Source organism: Colias croceus, chromosome 1 (genome assembly GCF_905220415.1).
Source record: "Colias croceus chromosome 1, ilColCroc2.1".
Lineage (NCBI taxonomy): Eukaryota > Metazoa > Arthropoda > Insecta > Lepidoptera > Pieridae > Colias > Colias croceus.
The window spans coordinates 1,433,363-1,459,218 of NC_059537.1; the positions used below are offsets into that span (position 1 = coordinate 1,433,363).

The 25,856-nt window shown below is 34.6% G+C and overlaps 1 protein-coding gene and 1 long non-coding RNA gene across 2 annotated transcripts; one reads left to right on the forward strand and one right to left on the reverse strand.

Annotated features, from left to right (window-relative positions):
* Positions 1 to 7,996: 7,996 nt before the first annotated feature.
* On the reverse strand, positions 7,997 to 25,775 carry LOC123695819. Its single transcript, XR_006751987.1, has 2 exons — positions 22,728 to 25,775; positions 7,997 to 8,289 (listed from the first exon to the last, which is right to left on the reverse strand). It is a non-coding gene; the product is annotated as an uncharacterized LOC123695819 (long non-coding RNA).
* Positions 18,274 to 21,959, forward strand: LOC123694975. Its single transcript, XM_045640628.1, has 2 exons — positions 18,274 to 18,334; positions 18,722 to 21,959. Exon 2 carries the CDS (start codon positions 18,722 to 18,724, stop codon positions 21,548 to 21,550), a length of 2,829 nt encoding a protein of 942 aa, XP_045496584.1. The 5' UTR covers positions 18,274 to 18,334; the 3' UTR covers positions 21,551 to 21,959.
* Positions 25,776 to 25,856: the final 81 nt, after the last annotated feature.

Sequence of the window (25,856 nt, forward strand, 5' to 3'; positions counted from 1 at the left end):
TAGTCTATGGGTAGTAGGAGTTACCATTAATAAAAAATAAAGAAAAGTGTTCAATGAGTTTATTATAAAAAAACGAATTGAAATTCGTTTATTCGCGACTGTAATATTATGGTGGTATTTGTAGGTGGATGGTGTACTAGTATGGTACGATAGTGAAAACTAGGACTAGGGAAATTGGAATCTCATTTCATTTAAATTTAGACTCAAAAATAGTATAGGGAAGTCCCGAGGCCACTAGTGGGGTAAGTGCACACTGGGTAGGTGACGAATTGACAAATGAATTATGCAAACAACTTTCTTGGTCTCATTAGTCGATTTTCTTTAGGGAAAAAGTGATCAACCTTCTGGGTCTTGTCAGACCGAGAAATTTTAATTCCTTCGTGTCGCCTTTCATTCGAACCCAGGACCCCACGGTTCAATGCTCATAATATTAACTACTGTACCATGTACCTACGCGGTTTTTAATTTTATTTTCTCCAAACTGGTTTCTAAACGGCCTTTACATATTATTTATTTTCACCTAAATTCTACACATACTGCAGTATTGATGTATACGTAGTCTATCATATCAGTTTATTTTATTTTAGGCTACGTACATATTTATTAAATAAAACATCTCAATTAATATAGTATTATTATTTATTGAAAAAAAAAATACATCAAAAATCTTTCGATGCAAAATCAAAACATCTTTGTGAATCTCGCATATTACAGCATTGTTTTGCATTGCTTGGAAATATTAAAATAATATTTTGTAGTTTGTACATAATACAAGTAACATACATTGTAAATATGTATTATAAACCAAAAAAGTACGCATTATTTATGAAAGTGAAAAATTTAAAATATGTATCTGTACATTGATTAAACAAATATAATATATAAAAGCCTCTGATGTTATAATCATTCGTGTTTATGACGATTCATTTCATAAAATTGTTATTTACTATAATTATTAATTACCTTTATGAATGTAATATAATATAAAATATTGATTTACTAAATTAATCAATGAACGATATAAAATCTACGACAAACTTAATTTCGTTATGATTAATGATTAAATTTCTTGGTAAATAGCTGCAAAAAATCTATTCACATAATTCCGACTATCCTCGTTAATTAAAAATTGTTTCTAAACTTGTTAAATGTCGAAATGGATGTATGATATTAAACTGTACAGTAAATAAACATACGATGGGTAACATATTAAAAAACGGTGTGTAAATCATTGAGATATACATATGGAGACGACACCGCCTACATCACTTATGTTCCGCTCAACATACGCCATATAGCGTAACTGCACGCTCATTTTTTATTTGTTTTAAAGTGAAACGCATCAAATATGCCTTCGTGTGTGTTACGATATTGCACAAATAATACAAATAATACGGAAAAGTGCAAAGGAATTACTTTCATCGGTAAGTACCTAACTAGATAATAATTTTTAAAACTTAGAGCAAAAAAATGGCGCACAGATTTTGTTCGTGGTGTCTCCTCCATACGAAGTAATATTATCTCAATGGTGTAAATCTATAGTTTGTGCATATGTTAAGCTTAAAACTATCTAGGAATAATGTGAAATAAATTACAGTTACAAGTTATATTATACAAATAAAATAATAAAAATATCTATATATAATGTAAAATAAATTGTATTTAAATAAATTGAATTGATTTGTGACTTAAAATGAAACACGAATTGTTTGTATGTTTTATTATAAGTATAAATGAAGATAACCTCAACTCAAAAGTAGATAGTAAAGTGAGTTCACCCACGAAAACAATAAGAAAGACGCTGGTAAGAAGACGTATTTCTTAACAAGTGATAACTGCGTTAAAAACAACCGACTTCAAACTTGCACTTGCAAAATTTACAAATACCTACAGACAAAAATGCTCATAAAATAAAAACTACTGGGCCTATCCGAATAAAATTTTTATGGGACCAATTCGACACCATCCCGCATCGAACAAAAAAAGAATCACGTAAATCGGTTCAGAAACCTCGGAGTAATCGGTGTACATACATAAAAAAAAAAAAAAAAAATATACCGGCCGAATTGATAACCTCCTCCTTTTTTTGAAGTCGGTTAATAAAATCGGTCTCATTATTTTCATTTCAAAGACAGATAATGTTTTACTTTTATTGATCGAAAGCCGTATTATCGCGGCAGTATATAAGACTTATTTTAATTAATCGCCTTATTAGGATTTCGTATCACTATCTCATAATGTCTGTAATAAAATATACTATTATGTCATTGATTTTGTCCAATATATTTCAATTTACCAACATTAACAATAAAGAACTATATAACACGACTACTTCGATAAAGTAAATTACATTGAGGTACAAAACACATTTATTCTATTAAATGCACATTACCAAAACATTGTATGTACTATACCTATAAGAAATTAATGATTGGCCAATGATAGATGAATAAAAAAATCCCATCAAAAACATCCTGTAAAAAACCCAAGTCTCGCAGCTCAGTCTTTCTACCGTCAAAAGTTGTGAGATCCATGTAATACCAAGTCGGTTAATCTATTTAGTGTCTACTTGAAGGACCTTCTGTCTTAAGTTATTACATAAGTTATTATCATGCCAATATTAAAAATATTTAACGTTTTAAACAAATAGATCGACTTGGACATCGCATGAAAACAAAATGAATATTACAATATTATATTAGATTCTTTAGTCTCTCGCGCTTCACGCGATTGAAACTCTCGTTCCTGTTGGTCGCTGGCCCGTCGTGCTGTGTAGTGTGATACATACTAATAATCAAATCAAGCGATGTCCAAGTCGATCTATTTGTTTAAAACGTTAAATATTTTTAATATTGGCATGATAATAACTTATGTAATAACTTAAGACAGAAGGTCCTTCAAGTAGACACTAAATAGATTAACCGACTTGGTATTACATGGATCTCACAACTTTTGACGGTAGAAAGACTGAGCTGCGAGACTTGGGTTTTTTACAGGATGTTTTTGATGGGATCTCACTTCTTTTTGTAGAGCCTTTCTTTTTGATACCATCTACTTCTAACGAATTTTGTTAAAGGTCTTATGATATTTTCTTATTTTTATATGTAGTCTTCCTCTTTTTCTTTTCCGGTACTACTTCTTGAGCTTCAGCCACAGTTTTTCTCAAAGCCCACTCCCTGTCTCTATGGGCTTTTCTCGGAGGCTTTGATGTCTCAATTTTTGACAAGTCTGGACGGTAAATACTTCTTAATCTGTTGTATTCACAAATTGATGATTCCTGGCTTTAATACTTCCAAAGTCGACATTAATGAGATGTAAACCGCCCAGACTTGTAACTCTCGAAAGTGCCACGTAAGCTTGACCGGATGTGAACACTGCAGAACCTATATCCATCAGCGCATTACTTAGGCTTAGGCCCTGACTTTTATGTATAGTTATAGCATAGGCTATACATATGGGAAATTGTTCGCGATGAACATAAGCTCTATTAATAATTTCAAATTTAGTTTTGACCGGACCAGGCTCGTATGCATTAGGTTCATTATTAAATGTGATATATATATTCTCTTAATTATTTTTGAATTTTCAGGATCAACCTTTACTTTTCGCACTATACCGATAGATCCATTGACTAAACCGAGACTCACGTCAATGTTTCGCCTTAACATGACTTTTGCGCCTATTTTTATAATTATGTTCTTTTCTAGACCTGCAGTCATAGAAGCATCGTCTTCATATTTTTTATACATTCACGAGCTCTTTTTGTTAGGTACCTGGGACAATCAATGCTATCTATAGCTATAAGATTTATTTCAGGATGTGGAAGAGATCTTAGCATTGCAGTATTTAATTGTTGACACATATTTTTTGTAGGCAATAAGCAAACGGTATCATCAGGAAGTTTCGAGAGGTGTTTAATTATTTCAGTTAATCTGTTTTCATTTGAATCGGACTTCCATTGCCGTCGAGTACAGGTCGGCGTCAATGTAGGGGTCTCCGTGCTCGTCACACGTATACACTTTGAACTCGTCCCAATGCGCTACCACATACTCCACTATAGCAAGTCTAATCTCATACGACGACTCAGTATTCCCATACATAGAGAATGACAAAGAATGAAATAGACACGAACCATCACCAGGTATACGGACAATCCGGTGTGGGCATGGATGGTCATTCACATACAGTATTTCCGAATCCATTGCGACTACTAGTACTGGTAGATATGCAAGATGTAAGAATACAATTAATACTTAAACGTAACTTTGGTCTCGTTATTTCGACCGACACTATTAAGTAATTATATTTGAAGACTAAGGTATTTATGTAAGTTCCTTAAAATTAACCAAACAACATCCCAATCGTAAGCAAATAATATCAGTAAACTAATGAGCAAGCCTTTTAGTCGTAAATGTAATTTATCAATCGAAATTATAAATGAAAATCGCAAACTTATAGGTTAGGTTTCGAGGCACATCCGAACAGCATGAGGCTCGCTCGAAGGCATTCACATTTCATTGTTCTGTCATTTTGGCGTATATTTTGCTTGTCAGTCATAGAGTAAAATAGAGGCCAGTCTGTCTGTAAGGAGGCTAGTCGCGCCAACAATTTATATATAACAGATTTAAATTATAATATATTGTTTTATTAGATTTTCGTACTTCAAGACATGTCCAATCATGTGTTTTTCATTACGTCGACCATTTTACAAGTAATAATGTTGTTCAGTTTCATGGGCTAAACACACCCTTACCCACCCTATACCCCCTCCCTTGCCTCATATGGTAGGTATACCTATCTACACCTATTAAATTTATAACCACCACCAACCACCAACTGCATAAATAACTTTGTAATCCCATATATTTATATGGGATTACAAAGTTATTGATGCAGTTGGTGTATTTGGAAAACTGGACCGAAATTACAAAATATTTAAGTTTTCCCATGATTAAGACACTAAACTCTATATGTATTCCAAATATGAAGCTTCTAAGTCTGCTAGAAGTGCCTTGGACTTTTGATGATCGGTGAGTCAGTGAGTGACAAAATTTAGAAACTTTAACAAGTTGTCATTCTTAAACTACTGGTTCAAATTGACTGAAATTTTAAATATTTCGTGTTTATACAATGCCGGATTAGTTACTGAAGATTCAGGTTTCTTGCTTTATCCACAACCGAATTATAGGGGGTCGAAAAAGGCCCGAATTGCTTCGAGAAAAGGATGGTACGGCCGTGCCGCTTTTTTTTTTGCTCGACTTGGCGGGGGCACTGCCGTGCCCCCAGATACATTTAAAATTAAAACTAAACTTGTACTCGTATAATGATAAAGCTACAATTACAAATAAACACATTCAATATACATTAAATATTTTTAAACTTTAATAATAATTTTAAAATACCTAATACTTCGTGCATAGTGGGCAAGTAAGGACGCTTGCATGCACGAAGCTAAACAATCAGCTAACGATGGAAAAATCGTTACTTTCTTCCGCTCTATTGCAGTGCATAAAGCCGGGTATCCACTTAGGTTCGCCCTGGTTTGCGAACGCGTCCGCTCCGCAAACAAAACATAATGGATACGTCGTGATCGCGGAGCGCGACTGGAGCACGATCGGAGCACGGCGGAGCGCTCCGGAAGCGGTTTTTTGCGCGAACTCAAAGGGGAGCGCAGTTTGTTCGTGGACGCGAGCTGGCCACGACGTGTGAGTTCGCGAACCATGGAGTGGTCCGATGAAAAATGCCTACAACTCATAGCGGAATATCGTAAACATAATGTTTTATGGGACCCACGAGATGAAAATTACAAGAAAAAGAATTTAAAAGGAGACGCCTGGAAGATAATTGGCGAAGCATTAAACACTGAACCCGACTTATGTAAAAGTAAAATATCTATACTGTTATCTGGCTTTAGACGTGAGAAAACTAAGGTTAATAAAAGCAAAGGAACGGGAAAAGGTAAAAATCAAGACCACTTGTTATTTTATATATTTATTTAAGTAGGTACTTATAACAAAATAACAATGTCGACTGGAGAGCGGAGCGCGGAATTTAAGCGCTCCGACAGGAGCACTGATGTTGCAGCCTAAGTGTGTACACTGTACACGTTCACGTTCGCGGAGCACAAAATGTTCGCAAACCACGGCGAACCTAAGTGGATACCCGGCTTTACAAATCTGGGGGCACGGTAGTGCCCCCACCAAGACGAGCCAAGCGATCAAGCGACGGGCACTACCTACCTTTTCTCGAAGCGCTTCGACGTTTTTTTGAACCCTCATAACTTGGGTTTGGATTATGCTAGATCAACAAAATTTTCGGGATATATTGTCAATAGCGGATTTATTGAATATATTAAGTTTTAATGACATTAGCTTTTATACTTCAGATTTTATTTATATCTAAAAAACGCTAATTTCGTCACTGACTCACTGATGATCATCAAAATTCTTATGGTATTTCCTAATGTCCTAGAAAGCTGAAATTTTGTATGTAAGCTAGTATTAGCACACAAACAACAAAAAAATTATAAAACTTGTAACTTTCATCCCCCATCCCCTTAAACTAGGGGATGGGAGTTTGTAATTTTAAATTAAATTTTGATGACCCTAGAGGTCTAATCTAATAATCTAAAACTTGGTTCCCCTAGATATATATAGATATATATATGTTTGTTAAAAAAATTAGAAGTTTAATCGACATATAAAATTTTGTTACAAACAACTTACAAAAAGAAATGAAATCCCACCAAAAACATTTTCATGTAAAATGTTGCCAAGACGAGCCCATATGACTCGCACTGTCAAAAAGTTATCAGATCTCATGTAGAGCCAAGCTTCTAACACTACACGCCCTAACTCTACAAGGCCTAACTTCACAAACTCTACACCTTAGTCAAAATATGTGGCTTGGCCGTTCGTTACTACAAGAACTATTGTATAACACAAAAGTTATGAACAGTGAATTAATTTTTCACCTTACGCCGATGTGAATGTAGCGAAATGGGCAAGCCACATATTTTGGCTAAGGTGTAGAGTTTGTGAAGTTAGGCCTTGTAGAGTTAGGGCGTGTAGTGTTAGAAGCTTGGCTCTACATGAGATCTGATAACTTTTTGACAGTGCGAGTCATATGGGCTCGTCTTGGCAACATTTTACATGAAAATGTTTTTGGTGGGATAAACATATACAAATAATATTTGATATTAAAAATAGCGTAATAGACAAATACTCTTTACACTGTACAGGGGATCTAAGTATGTTCCTGTTTGCCTTTACAATTACGCAACTATTTAGGGCACAGACGCTCGCCTAATAAACTACACGGAATTCGAAATATTTCTTTAAAAAGAATATGTTGTTACTATCCAGTATCCAATTATCCATATATTATAAAAATACTTAGTGTTTTCTGTCGTTTGATAAAAGTTCAAACGCCAATTATAGTAGAGCCATTTTAATAGGCAACATTTGACAGTTCAACAAAATTCAACAACGTAACCTAGTAACGACGACATAGAATAACATGATATTTCGTTTTGTTAGAACTGCACATTTGCTTAACTTTTTTCAATTATGATTACATATTTATAATAATAAAGACCGATACAAGTAATTTTAAGATTTCATTTTACTGATAAACCAAACATAATAAACAATTTCTGAATTGAAGAACTGACGTCGCTACAATTTTGTGTCAATAAACCTTTTTTCTTTTTAAATACCAGAGACGTTACTCTAAAAATCGAAATCTGACATCTAGAATCGAATGCATTGATTACTTGTGAATAAAAATCATCATAAATTAATAAATTAGATTGACAAATATTTCAAATCCGTATCGATTAATTCACTTTAATCGATGTTTTTAAGCAGGTTACCTCTCTTTGAAGATAAAATTGATAGACGTCAAATGTTGCCTATTAAATTGGCTCGACTATAATATTTCACTTGCATAAGTAATTAATGCATTTACCAAAAATCGTAAATGATCGAAAACATGATTTTATACACCATTTTTATTTTAATACAGATTATAACACTTTTCGCTAAGGATGGTAACACTTATTTCTTGTGTCTATGGTCATTCGATGGATTTCAAAACGAACAATGTTGTTTATGAAAATTCAAAAAGTACGATACAATTGTGCGTTTGGTATAACAAAATATAGAATGTAGTTCAGTAAGAGAGCGCTGTTAGCATAATGTTCAAGCATCAGCGTCCGCGCCCTTCAGCCTGAGGCGCGCGAAGTCTTCGAAGATTATGTCGTCGTCTTGTTCTTGGCCATTTTCGTTTCTGTAAACAAAATTCGATATTAGTTTACGTATAGTGTAAGTATAGTGAGGTCTTAGATTACAAAATAAAAGACAGATGGAGCGTTGCCCCGTGAGCGTTGCCGAACTAAACCGAATGATTTATCGTCATTTTCAATAAAGCTATGTGTGCTGTCATTTCGCCGCTGCACTGTACGTATACGGTGCTTCTGTGTGCGTGTAATGTTACCAGATATTGAAAAATTTCCCAAATTTTTCCCCGACTACGGAAAAAAGAGGGTTATGTTTTTCGAGTTTATGTATGTATGTATAATATTTCTTTGACACGCCCTGCAGTATAAACCGTTGGACCGATTTTGAGTTGTGAGGTTTCATTGCAATCATCTGAATTATTATGTTAGTGGCGGTAGTGACGTAGGCTATACATATACATAATTTAGCAGTCAAGTTTTAATTTTTCTTACCTTCTCGGTAACCTAGCAAAGATGCCAGTCTTGAACCGATGATTGATACATACCTATCACTAAACATAATATGTACAACACCTAATGTATTTAGCTCTAAGGTTAGGTTAAGTTTGATTGGATAAACGAATTTGAATTTGAATTTTATTTTAATATAATTTCGGGTTAGTGATTTTTTTTTATAATATTACATAAAGTACCTGCCTACTAAAGTTATACATATATGGCCGAAATAATTGTTTTCAATTTTTAATTAAATAAATTACATAAAAAAAGTTTCAATATTAACTGTAATAATTATATTATTTTTTATTGCACGCCTCATAAGCGAAGCGTTGAGGTGGGTACTACTGTCACTTCGCGCAAAACATCTGATTTTTCAAACTTAAAATGTCTTTATGTATCATACATTGCACTTGTAAGATAAAACATACACACACATATTAAGAAAAAACACTATTTTTAACATTCATGATATTTTTGATGTCATTTTTGTTATTTAAACTAGTTAAAAAACAGTTTAAAAAAGTTCTGTCTTGGACGTCCGTGTGTCTGTATGTGCGGAGGATTTTCTTGTTAACACGATAGCGACCGAAATACTTTACTAATCGAGTCTTTTTTTTTCTCATACGCTTGAGTATGCTCAGGAATAGAACCCTTTCATTTTTCAGGGTCTGATTCGATGTGGTTTAATTGTTATTAAATAAACAAAAAAAAATATCGACTGTTCTCCATAATTTTAGTATATCTATATATATTCTTTATTTTATTTTTTATTTTTTTATATTTATAGTGTACTCAAAATTCACCATTATAAACTCGATTCTTTATACTATAAGCCAAGGTTTAAAAAAATAAGTTGGTAGTCAGTCCCTTAAACCTGCGCAGTTTCACATCTAGGTGGGGCCACAAGAAAAATAGCTCAATTATTACGGTACCGCTTTCTTTACTTTTCCAAATGTTTTATTTTATTTCATTTTTATATTTATAGTCACGTACTCTTTATAAATAATCAATTTTATTGTAAAGGATGAGATTATGAGGCGTGCACTTTTGGATTTTCCAAACTATTTTTTTTTTTTTTTTAACTTTATTGTCATAAAAAAAATATAGGTACAGCTTATATATGAATCCATAGGCTCCTGAATTAGTTAAATACTGTGTCTCAGGAGCCAGTGGCTTCTCCCATTAATTTCGTAACAGTATATGTAGTTACCTACGTTATACAAAAGAAAATTTTAAAAATAACAAATAAAGGTAAGTGGAAAGCGCTTAAATGTTTGTGTGTGTATATGTGTGAGCGTGTGTGTGTGTGTGTGCGTGTGTGTGTGTGTGTGTGTGTGTGTGTGTGTGTTTTCGTGTAAGTTGTGATTTTATGTAAAATATGTGAAAAAGAAAAAAAATGTATAGTATATCTATATATTTATAATTTTTATTAAAATTTTACTCTAAACGCGCCTAAAGATGTTTCACTTATATTAATATTACGCAAATTAAATCATTTCGACCCTCGACGAAGCCTTCTTCCATTAGGTACACTGAAATTCAAACTAAACTAAACACTCATAAATAAAGAATAAATAAATGTGAATATTATGTAAAATTATATAATATTATTTTTAACTGTATGAGCAATATTTTTATTACAATTTTCTTTTATTTTACGTTTAATAACAGTTTTGAATAAAGAAATCATGCAATCGAAGTAATCCGCCCTAGCGATACTAGCGCGAGTGAGTGTGATGTCAGAGGCGCATCGAATCTACAGATGATTCGTGCTAAAATATGTAAACTTCAATAATCTATATCTCAGTCATTTATTAATGGATTTCAAAAATTTTTTCGGCCACTGATTAGTTTTGATCTATTTTTTAAGACTAGTAAGGTGAATATAATATTTTCTATTTCTATAAACTTTTCCATTTTTCCATACAAACAAAATTAATGTCATTGAAAAAAAAATTAAATACAGATAAATTCAGTATTTTCTGATTTTTTCCTTTGTACACTCACTATTACCTAGTTGATTACAAAATTTGAACTTTCTAGGTCATCTGGAAGTGGGTTAGGTTTTGTATATATCTATAAGTCAGTCAGTCTTAAAAATTGCTATTTTTGGATATCTAGACACGCGGCAGCGTGTCAAGCCGAGTTCAAGCGAAGTGAACTGGCGAGCAGCAGCCATGTGTATATTTACACGAACCATTTCGAGCCACTTTTCACCCCCTTATAACTCAAAAACTATTTAAGTTAAATAAACCAAATTTGGTACATATCAAGAGGACCTCAAGCTAAACAAGAACCTTAAATTTCATAAATACAGATTAAACAGTTGCGTAGATATTAATGTCCAAAAATCGCAATTTTTAAGACTGACTGACTTATAGATATATACAAAACCTACCCCACTTCCAGATGACCTAGAAAGTTCAAATTTTGTAATCAACTAGGTAATAGTGAGTGTACAAAGGAAAAAATCAGAAAATACTGAGTTTATCTGTATTTAATTTTTTTTTCAATGACAAATTTTGTTTGTATGGAAAAATGGAAAAGTTTAAAAAAATATAAAATATTATATTCACCTTACTAGTCTTAAAAAATAGATCAAAACTAATCAGTGGCCGAAAAAAATTTTGAAATCCATCAATAAATGACTGAGATATAGATTATTGAAGTTTACATATTTTAGCACGAAACATCTGTAGATTCGATGCGCTTCTGACATCACACTCACTCGCGCTAGTATCGCTAGGGTGGATTACTTCGATTGCATGATTTCTTTATTCAAAACTGTTATTAAACGTAAAATAAAAGAAAATTGTAATAAAAATATTGCTCATACAGTTAAAAATAATATCTAGACACGCGGCAGCGTGTCAAGCCGAGTTCAAGCGAAGAGAACTGGCGAGCAGCAGCCGTGTGTATATTTACACGAACCATTTCGAGCCACTTTTCACCCCCTTATAACTCGAAAACTATTTAAGTTAAATAAACCAAATTTGGTACATATCAAGAAGACCTCAAGATAAACAAGAACCTTAAATTTCATAAATACAGATTAAACAGTTGCGTAGATATTAATATCCAAAAATCGCAATTTTTAAGACTGACTGACTTATAGATATATACAAAACCTAACCCACTTCCAGATGACCTAGAAAGTTCAAATTTTGTAATCAACTAGGTAATAGTGAGTGTACAAAGGAAAAAATCAGAAAATACTGAATTTATTTGTATTTAATTTTTTTTTCAATGACATTAATTTTGTTTGTATGGAAAAATGGAAAAGTTTAAAAAAATAGAAAATAGTATATTCACCTTACTAGTCTTAAAAAATAGATCAAAACTAGTCAGTGGCCGAAAAAAATTTTGAAATCCATCAATAAATGACTGAGATATAGATTATTGAAGTTTAGATATTTTAGCGCGAAACATCTGTAGATTCGATGCGCATCTGACATCACACTCACTCGCACTAGTATCGCTAGGGCAGGTTACTTCGATTGCATGATTTCTTTATTCAAAACTGTTATTAAACGTAAAATAAAAGAAAATATTGCTCATACAGTTAAAAATAATATTATATAATATTCACATTTATTTATTCTTTATTTATGAGTGTTTAGTTTAGTTTGAATTTCAGTGTACCTAATGGAAGAAGGCTTCGTCGAGGGTCGAAATGATTTAATTTGCGTAATATTAATATAAGTGAAACATCTTTAGGCGCGTTTAGAGTAAAATTTTAATAAAAATTATAAATATATAGATATACTATACATTTTTTTTCTTTTTCACATATTTTACATAAAATCACAACTTACACGAAAACACACACACACACACACACACACACACACACACACACACACACGCTCACACATATACACACACAAACATTTAAGCGCTTTCCACTTACCTTTATTTGTTATTTTTAAAATTTTCTTTTGTATAACGTAGGTAACTACATATACTGTTACGAAATTAATGGGAGAAGCCACTGGCTCCTGAGACACAGTATTTAACTAATTCAGGAGCCTATGGATTCATATATAAGCTGTACCTATATTTTTTTTTATGACAATAAAGTTAAAAAAAAAAAATAGTTTGGAAAATCCAAAAGTGCACGCCTCATAATCTCATCCTTTACAATAAAATTGATTATTTATAAAGAGTACGTGACTATAAATATAAAAATGAAATAAAATAAAACATTTGGAAAAGTAAAGAAAGCGGTACCGTAATAATTGAGCTATTTTTCTTGTGGCCCCACCTAGATGTGAAACTGCGCAGGTTTAAGGGACTGACTACCAACTTATTTTTTTAAACCTTGGCTTATAGTATAAAGAATCGAGTTTATAATGGTGAATTTTGAGTACACTATAAAAAAAATAAAAAAAAAAAAGTCGATATTTTTTTTGTTTATTTAATAACAATTAAACCACATCGAATCAGACCCTGAAAAATGAAAGGGTTCTATTCCTGAGCATACTCAAGCGTAAGAGAAAAAAAAAGACTCGATTAGTAAAGTATTTCGGTCGCTATCGTGTTAACAAGAAAAAGGATCCGCACATACAGACACACGGACGTCCAAGACAGAACTTTTTTAAACTGTTTTTTAACTAGTTTAAATAACAAAAATGACATCAAAAATATCATGAACGTTAAAAATAGTGTTTTTTTCTTAATATGTGTGTGTGTGTATTATCTTACAAGTGCAATGTATGATACATAAAGACATTCTAAGTTTGAAAAATCAGATGTTTTGCGCGAAGTGACAGTAGTACCCACCTCAACGCTTCGCTTATGAGGCGTGCAAAAAATAGATCGCGTCATGGCAATACCGTAACGTCATGGAGTAAGGCGACGATTCTTCTACAACGATCTTTTTGCATCTTGGTAATAGTGGTGGGTAATAGTGTGTGTACAAATTCACACTGAATGTTTAGAAAATCATGTAATATTTTAAACAGAAAACGAGTTTAAAAAATTGCAGATAATGACGGGGCAATGTGCGCTGACATTCATAACATACAAGAAAATATAGAAAATAATACTAAACAAACCATACAGAGAAACCGCAAGAAAAAATAAAAAAAAATCGTAGGTATATAAAAAGTATTATATTCATAAAGTAAATCAAATTTGCAGAGTAATTTTCTGTACAAAAAGTAATGATATCCCACCAAAAACATAAATGTAAAAATTGGAGCCGAGTTCAATCGTTGACTTAATTTGCCAAAAAAAGAAATGAGATCTAAATGTGTGCCAAGTTCTGCAGACAGTCCAGAAATTTATTTACAAAGATGTATTACGAACTAATGAAGGCAGCACGGATACGTCGCGGGGCAGACACATCCGGGACCGATATACCAGGAGAGACCAGGCGGTTTTATGTAAACGAACGTTTGACCTCCATTAATCGGCGCCTATTTTACCTTGCTAGGGAAGAAGCGAATATTAAAAATTGGCGCTTCATATGGACGCGAGGTGGACGCATTTTTGTGAGACGCGATGCGAAATCGTCATCCCACTGGATACGGTCTGAAACTGAACTGCGCAAGGTTTTTTCCTAGTTTTCCAATTAGATTGTTCTATTGGAATTGAAAATCATGTAATAGATGTTAAAATATTATGTATTACTTTTATTTATTTAAGTAAAACAATTAGAAGAGTGTTATTTTACTGTCTATATATTTTTAATTTTAGTTTTTGTAATCACACATTTTGTCAACAAAAATATTTTGGTATTTTTAAAATTGAGTCTATATGCTATATTCTTTATCTTAACTTAGATACTTTGATTGGAAACTTGTATAATGTTGTGCCCTCATGTATATATTACGAGGTTTGTCATTCTTACTCACCTCGTTGTCATAGTTCTATTGTCTGTAGCGTAATATGTGTGGTTGTGTGTCGGTATATCTGGATGAAAGCCCCCCCAAATATTCTCAATAAATATATTTGTATTTCACCCTTATCTATAAATATTAAAAATGCGGTTTTAAAAGTATTATATTTATGTATTGCTTATTACATCTTAGTTACATTTATATATCTATATTTATTCAATGATGAATGGGAATAATTTGAAGATTGGTTTTCTTAATCCGGGTTCACTGGGAACGGGGCATGAAGAGTTTATCGTCGCAGTAGAGCGGCATAATGTAGACATTTTAGCACTTAATGAGACCTGGCTGCGTGCGGGAGAGGAGGGGCGAGCGCCGCGAGTGCCTGGCTATCGGCTCAAACACATCCCTCGACCAGCTTCTATACGAAGTCGGGGTGGAGGAGTTGGGTTTTATATCAAGCGAGGTCTGGCGGTCGCGATGCTCTCCCATCCCCCCAATGACCTTGTTGAACAGATGTGGATTAAGTTGGCTGTCCGGGGCAAGATCCTTGTTATTGGTACTGCCTATAGACCGCCTTGGTTGGATTGCGATACATTTTTTGACGCTATCAGTGAATCTCTGGCCTCATTTGTGTGGTCTGATAGTGTTATTATATTGGGAGATTTTAATATAAATTTTTTAAATAAACAAACAACCAATGCAAAAAAGTTAATGCATTTTTTAGAAACTATGAATATAAGTCAGTACGTAACAGAACCTACTCATTACATTGACGAAACACAAACACTACTGGACCTAGTTTGTAGTAACTCTCCGATAAAAGAAGTTCTTGTTGACTATATTCCGAATCTCAGTCATCACGCTTTTATCTGTTCTGTTGTGAATGTCAAAAAGGAGAAGGCAGTACCCAGATGGATTACCTTCAGACCTCTTAAGGATATAGACTTTGCGGAATTCAATCAATTCGTTTCTAACATAAATCTGGATTTCATACGTAATCTGTCAAATGTCAATGAGATGGTAAATGCCATAACAAACTTAACGCTTACCATTTTTGATTACTTTGCTCCGAATAAAACAAAATATATAAAAGAGAAAAGCTATCCCTGGATAACATATAATATTAAACTGATGATGAGGAGACGTGATGAAGCACATGCTAAGGCAAGACAAAGCACTGAGCATAGGCCCTATTACATTGAGCTAAAGAAATACGTAAAAGAGGCTATCGTGAGAGAAAAAAATGCATATTTTGATAAGTACATTAACTCAAATTTTGATCATCCCAAAATTCTGTGGAAGCACATAAGAGATCAAGTAACTCTCAAGGAAGGCAAAGACGCTGATCTGCCATTAAATATTAGTAATCCTGAGGAAATTAATACTCATTTCCTTAATGTGCCGGGAAATAGCGACATTCAACGGAGTATAATTGATAATTTCACTGTAAAGCGCTATCGGGACAGTGATACGATGTTTCAGTTCACAAATGTATCTGAAGAAAACGTTATACAAACATTGAAGGCGCTTCATTCGAACGCAATGGGTGTCGATGGTATCTCTTTGGATATGGTAAAGCTAGTACTGCCAATCATAGTACCAGGAATGGTCCAGATAATTAACACTTCTTTTAGCACGAATACATTTCCTGAGCTGTGGCAAGAGGCAATTGTGAGGCCAATTAAAAAAACCAGTACTCCTGTTGATTATACGGGGCTTCGTCCTATTAGTATTCTCCCCTGTCTCTCTAAAATAGTAGAGAAAATTGTACACCAACAGATTACTGCGTTCTTGGAAGCAGAGAATATATTGCCTCATTTACAGTCAGGATTTAGAAAAGGACGAAGTACAACAACAGCTCTAGCCGACGTTGTTGATAATGTGCTAGCCTCACAAGATCAAGGTCAAGCCACAATTCTGGTCTTACTAGACTACTCTCGGGCTTTTGATGCTATTAATATAGAACTTTTGCTTTCCAAACTAGTTTATTATGGTTTTGGTCCGCAAGCAATACTTTGGTTTGAAAGCTATTTTAGTCAGCGATTTCAGTCTGTAGTAGTCAATGGAGAGGATGGCAAGGCGCGTTATTCGCAACGCAAACGTCTTACAAGAGGCGTACCTCAGGGATCCATTCTGGGACCGCTACTCTTTATCCTTTATACTTCGGACATAACAAACTGTATGCTCAACTGCAAGTACCACCTTTATGCAGACGATATTCAGTTGTACATCTCTTTCCATCCTGGAGATACGCAACTGGCTATTGATAAACTTAACTCCGATCTAAACCGCATAGCAGATTGGTCCGAGCAAAACGGTTTGTTATTAAATCCAGGAAAGACAAAATTTATGATTCTTGGTACTCCCTACCTTATTAATAAAGTAGAATCGTTGCTTCAACCAGTAGTTATAAAGGGAAGTGCATTGGAGCGTGTAAGGGAAGCCCGCAACCTTGGCATTATTTTTGATGAGTCTCTCAGGTTTGAAAAACATATAAGTAAGACAATATCTAATTGCTTTTATCGACTGAAGGTGTTATATCGAATCAGAGATCACATAACACCATTGCTAAGGGTAAGGCTGTGCGATACTTTAATTTTGTCAAAATTTAATTACGGGGATGTTGTATATGGCGAGCGCATACTTGCGCGAACAAGGAAAGCAATCCAGCGTGTACAGAACGCATGCGCTCGCTATTGCTGGAACATACCTGCCAGAAGCCATATTACGCCTTATCTAAATGATGCCAAGGTACTGAACATGGAGAGTCGACGAAAGTTGCACTTTGCGGTTTTGCTATTCTCTGTGATACGCTCCAATGTTCCTATCTATTTATACAATAAACTTTCCTGGTTAGGTGACTCAGATTCATCTTATAAAACTAGAAACACGTCAATCAAATTATCGGTACCCAAGCATCATACGGCAGCTTTTCGAGGCAGCTTTCGTTACAGCGCAACGAAATGCTGGAACAATTTGCCTCCTCCTTTGCGGGATACAAAAACAATAACCACATTCCGTCTAAAATATAGGCGATTTGTTTTACAGCATCAAGTCCAACAACTTTCGGTGCGTCTGTAACGAACTTAATACTATTAACTAAATAGTCTGTGCTAATAGTATAATATTATGTGTGTGAAAATGTCCTGAAATATTTATTTATTTTATTACTTTATACTTATATTATACTTATGTTTTATTTAAAGTTTTTCCATGTATGTTATCTATAATAATATAAGCGTATTTTATGTAAGTTATGGTGACCTTACTTATTTATCCGTAATATATATCCACAAATTATATTTAATATATTGTTTTTAATTGTATTTAACATGCAAAGCGGCTGACAATCTGGATGTCATAAGGGTGTCACTGAAAATCAGTGCTGAGGCGTTATGGCTCAGATATCCTGAGTGGCATCCTTTTTTGGCGCACGCAACCTCACATATTTTGATGGTTTTATAATTATTTTGTTTTACTTTACTTTATTTTTTTTTTCTTATTTTTTAAACTTCGTAACGTGATGGATCCAGTTATCGACGAGATCCAGTGATCGACACTTTTTTGTTCCATTGCCAAAAATAAGAAAAGTTTTTATTTTATTAGTATGGCAACACTGAGATCGGTGACAGTTGACGTACCACTGACTTTGACAATGAGTTGATCAGCATCGGCCATTTTGATCAGATGTTATGTATTCGCGATTGACATGCTGTGATAGAAATCCATTTTTATTAGTGAAATCGGTTAGAAGGTGAGTAAATTGTTTTCACAATTACTAAAAAACTATGTTTTGTAGCGGAACTTCAATTAATTTCAGTGCTTGGTGTTGATATTTCAAGGGTATAGAATGTAGTATAACAGCAAACAGTTGTTTTTTAGGTTATGTTATGTTGATGTCGTTTACTGGTTTTTGGAATACTGAAGTTCTCTAGTGCTCGACATGTGTCGATTCTTGCGTTAATTGTTACTTTCTAAGTTGACATGTGACCTTTGTTCTGAAGGAGATGCTAAACAAATCTGTATTTGAATTTCATGCATAGACGTCCATTTACCAGTAAACGACAATGTGTCGAACATTGGGTATAAATAGTGTCGATCATTGGCTCGCAAGCTTTTAATACTAAGAAAATTGTTTTAGATGGCACCGAAAAAAAATTATACCCCAGAACAAATGGGGCGGGCAATAGAAGCGGTAAGGAAAGGCGAAAAGATAGCTGTAGCTGCAAAACAATATGGTGTACCCCGAATTACGCTTCATGACAAAATTACAGGGAAAACCACATTTGGTTGTTCCATGGGACCAACAACTATCCTATCAAAACTGCAAGAAGATATTTTAGAAAGGTGGATATTAGCGATGGCTGATAAGCACTGTCCCGTAACAAGAGAATGCTTATTAGACAGTGTGCAGAAAATCATCACTGACCTAAACATACCCAATCCATTCACCAACAATAGACCGGGAAAAAAATGGTTTTCTTCTTTCTTAAAGAGACGCCCAGATCTAACAGAAAAAGTTGCCGAAAATTTGTCAAAGGCTCGTGATAATGTATCGGAAGAAAACATCAAAATGTGGTTCGCAGAAATAAAGACTTACCTTGAAGACAATGATCTGATAGACATTGTTCATGACCCAAATAGATGTTTTAACGCAGACGAAACTGCTTTTTTTTTGTCACCGAAGAAAGGCCGAGTACTTGCTAAAAAAGGTGAGAAGCATCTGTACAGCTCGAGTGGCGATGACAAAGAAAATCTCACGGTTTTGTTTACCGGTAATGCTGCCGGGTTACTAGCCCCACCGATGATAGTTTTCGCCTATGAGAGAATTCCCAGATACATCTCTGAATCTGTTGATGAAACTTGGGGTATTGGCAAATCGGAAACAGGCTGGATGTGTAGTAACACGTTTTACGAATATATGACGAATATATTTAACCCCTGGCTAGAAGAAAAAGGAATAAAAAAGCCTATTTTATTCTTCATAGATGGTCACAGATCTCATCTGACTCTTCATTTATCTAATTATTGCTCAGAAAACGGGATAGAACTTATTGCCCTATATCCGAATTCAACACATATTTTACAACCCATGGATCTCGCTGTTTTCAGACCGCTAAAACAGTTTTGGAAAAATGCCGTTTACGAATGGAAGATGGAAAATTTAGGACAGAACATCAGAAAAGAGAACTTCGCGCCAGTTTTAAAAAGAGCTATTGAAAAATTGACGCCTGATTGTCTCAAAAATGGATTTAGAGCTGGAGGAATATGCCCCTTTGGACCAGAATACATAGATATGTCCAAAATCAAACAGCGAGAGAAAGTTTCGGACTGTTCAGGTAAACCGGCATCAACAGAGTTTTTGAAGTGCTTAGAAAAAGAGATTGTCAAAGTGTTTACCGCGGAAAAACTGAGTTTATTCAATAAATTTTACTACGAAGACAGAAAAACGGTCGAGAATAATCTGCCAGAAGAAGACACAGCCTTGTACATCATATGGTCTAAAAATAAGCACGACTGCGAAAATGATTTTGAAGCTAATTCAGTGACACCTGCGATTGAGCTAATTAACGATAGCGACCTCGAAACTACTCTAAATTCTGAAACTACATCGGCACCCACAACTTGCGCACCACCACAACTGTCAATTGGTAAGCCTATCAACGCAACAATGCCAATAAATGACCCTACTAGTGGTTCATATGTCAATGTAGAAAACTCCAGAATATCTCAAAGTGTTTCAGAAGGTACGTCACATCCCACAATCAATGAACCACCATCTTCTGAGTCTACTAATGTTATGCCTATTGTTGTCGAAAACTCCAGCACTTCTCAGAATAATTCTAAATCACCATTGGCTTCAAACACACTTGCTGAAACCACAGCAGCTCCCTTGATGACGACACTGCCAAAAAGTGACCCTACTAGAGATTCATCTGTTGATGTTGAAAACGGCGGACCATCTCAAAATATTTCACAAATTAAATCACGTCCCACAATCGGGGAACCACCAAGGCAAATAACTTCTGAAACTGGTAATGTTATGCTTGTTGATGTCGAAGCCTCCAGCTCTTTCCCGAACATTTCTGAAACACTATCGGCTTCTAACATACTGTCTAAAAATGATACATACACACCAAAAAAACAGACAATAGATGATACCTTGGGAGTCAAAGTTCCAACACCTTTCAAAAAGTTTTTGTTTTGGCCAGAAGGTGAAAACAGAACGAAAAAAAGAATTAAGAGGGAAAAAATTCCATCAGCAGTTACAAGCAAAGCATGGCGAGAGTATCACGAACATAAAGAAAAACAGAAAAAAAAGGAACAAGAAGAAAAAGAAGAGAAGGCTAAAAGAAAACAGGAAAATAAAATGTTGAAAGAGATGGCTGCTGAAGAAAAAAGAAAAAAACGTAATTTGAAACAAAAAAGAAAAACTCAAGTTAAATCGTCCTCTGATGAGTCAAATTTCGAAATTGAATACGCTGAAAGTGGTGACAGCTATGTAGAAGATGAAGATGGTGAGTCTGAAGCAGACTATCAAAGATTAACTAGTCAATACGATCAAAAATCGAATGGACATCTGTCTAAAGGACTATCAAAACGAAGAAGAACACGATCACGTGAATGTGATACTGATTCAGACATGGATGTTCCATTGAATACATTATCTTCAAAGAAAATTCGAAGAACAGGACAAAAAAAATATATTAGTAAAGGGTGTTACGTTATAGTTATGTACGAAAATGAATATTTTCCTGGCAAAGTAGAAGATGAAAACAAAAATCAGTATGAAGTGAGCACAATGGTTTTATCAACAGGGAATACTTTTAGATGGCCGGAAAAAACAGATAAAATTTGGTATAACATAAATCAAGTAATTGAAAAAATTAATGAGCCTATTTGCCTTAATAAAAGAGGGTTTTACAAGATACCGGAAATGGAAAAGTATTTGCCCGACATATACAACTAAATACTATGGTCGGGCTTGCTTTTATGACACGAAGAAATTTTTTATGTCCTCTTGATTTCTTTATAAGCGTTACTTATAACTTTTTTGTGACTGATTATGATTTGTTGCATAGTTTTCGATTTATCTTAATTTAAAATTTATGACTGATTAGTAGGTACAAGTAGTTATTATAAGTCTAACGTTCCTCTTTGTAATAATATTTGATCTCTAAAAGTTCAGGTTTGTGTTTGTTAAATATTTATTTTTAGATTAATGTTGCCTTATGTTGACAGCTACCTGGTTAGGTGGCTTGGTTTTTTTGATATCTTTATTTGTATTGATACTGGTTTTTAAAAAACACCAGTATTGGTTTTTATTTAATTATAATAAATTTAAGACTGATACTCGTTCAAAGTGATAGTAAGCTTGAATTTGTTACCTACTTAAATGTTGATTAAAGTATAGAAAAAAATCAATAATGTTGTAATTTTTGCCTGCCCTGTTCATCTCATCATCAACAGCTCATATACGTGGGGCCCATATTATACATATACACACCGAGGGGCTCCACGCTGGCCCTGCCCTGTTATTTATCTCTTAATTAACAAGCATAAATAGATTGGCTGGTTGTAGACTATCTAATTTAAAGTTGATAACTGGTAGTCGATTACTGGCATATGTTGATTACTGGAAGTCGATTTATGGAGATTCAGTGTCGGTTACTGGTGATTTCAATTAATTTCACTTATTATTTAATTATTCGTAAGCACATATTTCAGACGGTTATAAATGCCATTACTCATGTAACTTTAATGTATCCTTTATCGTTTTTAAGAATAACTAGTCTTGTAAGGTTTTCAAAATTTGATATAATTAAATTTGTTTCACGCACGGACCTAAACATGTCGATAACTGGTTCCATCACGTTACTTTGTAATGTTTATTATGTACTTGTGAGTTGTGTGTGTTTGAAATAAATGATTTCTGATTTCTGATTTCTGATTTCTGATATTAAGTTCTTAGGTTGACTGAAAACTCAATTGTTTTATTCTCCCTTAGAGAACAATGTTTATTCCAAAATATTGATGTTTTGCATTAAAACAAAACATGTATTATGTGTCGAATAAAACACACAGCGTTGGATGAAGAAAGCAGTCTATGAATCCTATATATCTCTATGCAAATTGGGTCACCTTACCAAATATCGATGGATCTTTCACCTCACTAGCAAGAGCGCGTCCCTAGTATGGCATCTGTCATCATCGCCTTTGAAGCGCTGTCATCTTCCAAGCTCCATAGCATCTTCATCAGCAAGCAGTAAACTGCAACGCTGTGTGTTTTATTCGACACATAATACATGTTTTGTTTTAATGCAAAACATCATTATTATGTGTCTTTCTAAAACACACAGCGTTGGATGAAGATGTGTTTGATATCTGCTGGTGAAGAAAGACATACAAACGCTATGTTGAAAATAAATTATCTTGTTAATATTGTAATACCTAAGTGCTGTATTAACAACTTAAATTTCATTCCTTACAGAATGTTAAATGAACCTGTTGTATTGTAAATTAAAGTTATATTTTAAATTCTAAAAACAATACAAGGGGGTTATGTAATAACAACAAAAATTGTTTTTCTTTCATATTGTAAGAACTAACCATATAGGTATCCTCTAAATTTTAAATTATTCTCCTCAGATAATCTTCTCAATAAGCCAATACTAATGAACTAAGTCTTAGAACCTAAGAACTGCTTAAATATTTCTCTATATCTTTGATACAAATCAAAGTTCAAATAATAACATAAAAATAAAATTTTAAAAATTATAACTCAAAGGAAGATCAATGTCACCAAGGATAAACAATGGAGCCTCTAAGGCTAAATACTACAGTAAATAACATCTGTATATAAAATAACTATAATAAGCAATGTTAACACAACTGTACCTTAAGCATTAAGCATGTTTGTTACACATTGATCATTACTATGATCTTAAATTAATTACACTGAATTAAATAATAAATTAAACAGTTTCAGGTTACCTTAAAGTAAACCAGACTCACTGGCACTGGCTAAATTGACTGATTGACAGTAAAACTTTTATAATTGACTGTATGGTCCTTCCACTGCCTCCACGGGTTGGTGCCCTTACCACATTCTTGAAGCCACTGCTGGACAGGGCTGCTACGTTTACTGTCTTTAAGATCTGGAGGGACCTTAACTAGCCAGAGATAAAGGTTTGTGTTGCAAGGTTAAAGGGTCCGCCCCTTTATAGATAAGAATCAATTATCTACTTTTAAGATTGAAAATCAGTCCTTTGTTACTTGAACCAACCTTTCCACATGGGTCACTGGGCATATCTATGTGTCTGAGTTTCCTCACAACCGACCACCTGATGGATAATGTGTTGTTGTATCCATTTAGTATCCAAATTCAGGTCAGGTTATAATCTTATCTTGCTGTGATAAAAAACTGTATTTTGAGGTTTTCAGAAGTCATGTTCATGTCATGAACAGGGTCAGCTTGCTTATGATAGACTTAAGCAAATAAAATAGAATCCCTGTGTACTAGATTACATGCATTCTTTTTTTTTTTTTTTTTAGCATTGCATTATGAAAGTCACCTCCTGCTTGGAGGGTCATATGTTGGCACTGTGGAGGGGCACCACTACTTAACTGCTCTTTCTCCTTTGCTTTACAATGGGCTGTTTTCTCCCCTCCCCCCCCCCCCTTTTCTGACTGAGCAGTTGGGGGGCCATAAGGCCGTAAGGCCATTCACCAATGGTCTGAGTGCTCATGACTTCCGGGTCAATAACCATATATAACAATAATAGTCAATAACCATAAGCCATCTTTAGGCGCTTGACATTGAGTTGCGGACAAATGCCCGTATATTATTATTATTTATTATATCAACCATAAGCCACCCTTGGGTGCTATGTATCTGCCCCGGTCCCGGGGTGCGAGGTGCGCTAGTGCACTTGGAGGATTACCCTTGAAAGGGAATATTCAGTCTAGGCGTCAGCTCCATCAACGACTGCAGATGTCGCAAAATTCGGAGCAGGCTTTGGCAAATATGCCTTGGCACTAAAGCATTCCTTTGGGTAGCGAAATGGTCCATATCAGGAGCTTCCGAAATATTATATTTCCTGTTGTACAAGGTAGGAGAAGCCACTCCGGTACAGGTTCATTTCTTGAGAGGCAATCTAAATCAAAGGCCATTTAGGCGTCCTGGAAGCGTGCCAAGAGTTATTCTCAACTTTTCAGCTAGGTACAGTTACTCAGTTGTAAGAGCTAAGAGAGTCAGCAACCTTTGTATGTGGGCGACCAAAGTCTGATTGATAGCTTGGGCTACAGGATGTGCGCCCCTTGCAATTTACTCAGAAGCACTTTTATTGCATATCTGGTACACGACATATAAGTCAGAAGTTCTAATGCCAAGTCCCCTGCTTCCCTCTCCATTTCTCTGACAGGTAAGTACTGTTCAGATGTCCTACTCAGCCCGCATCCGCGGTATCTGTAGTTAGGAAGTGAGAAACTTGTTCTTTTACAAAGACTATTACATTTCTGTTTATGTTTCTTTTCCACAACTCTTAAGTCTTGTATAGCATGTAGAGGGAAAGCCTTTCTCTCTTGGTCTGCTGTGCGCGAAACTCTAGAGAAATACCTGGAGGCGACAACTGTACAGTCCTCTCAGTGTTAGATGTCTAGAACTGTCTGCAACTCTTATTTAGTGCAAGACATGGTCCTTTTAATGACTACCACAGTATGCTCTATCTTTGAGGCTTTTGGGACTGGCAATAACACAGACATTTCTATAATATCACACATGAGGCACAAGTATCCAGGCTTACAATGTACACTTTGTAATTGATGTGCCAAACCTGCCTTCCCAAAATCTCTATGGTCTCCGGGACCTGTAGAGTTAATTGGAACAATCCTTGTAGACGAAAAGATAATTGTCTAACTAAAAGGCTGTAGCTCATTCTGTGGCTTTACTAAAATCTCCATGGTCTCCGAGACCTGTGAAGTTAAATTATTAGAATAATCCTGATAGTTTAACTAAATCAGAGGGCTGTGGCCCTTTTTGTGATTGGAGTGCCAATCAAGCTCTACCAATATCTCCATGGTCTCCGCGACCTGTGAAGTTGAATTGGAATAGTCTTGTCAATCAGGCTTTACCAAAACCCCCATGGTCTCCGCGACCTGTGAAGTTGAATTGGAATAGTCCTGCCAATCAGGCTTTACCATAAAAATAACTGCGTTAAAAACAACCGACTTCAAAAACGGAAAAGTAAGAAATAAAAAAGATTTGATATTATTAA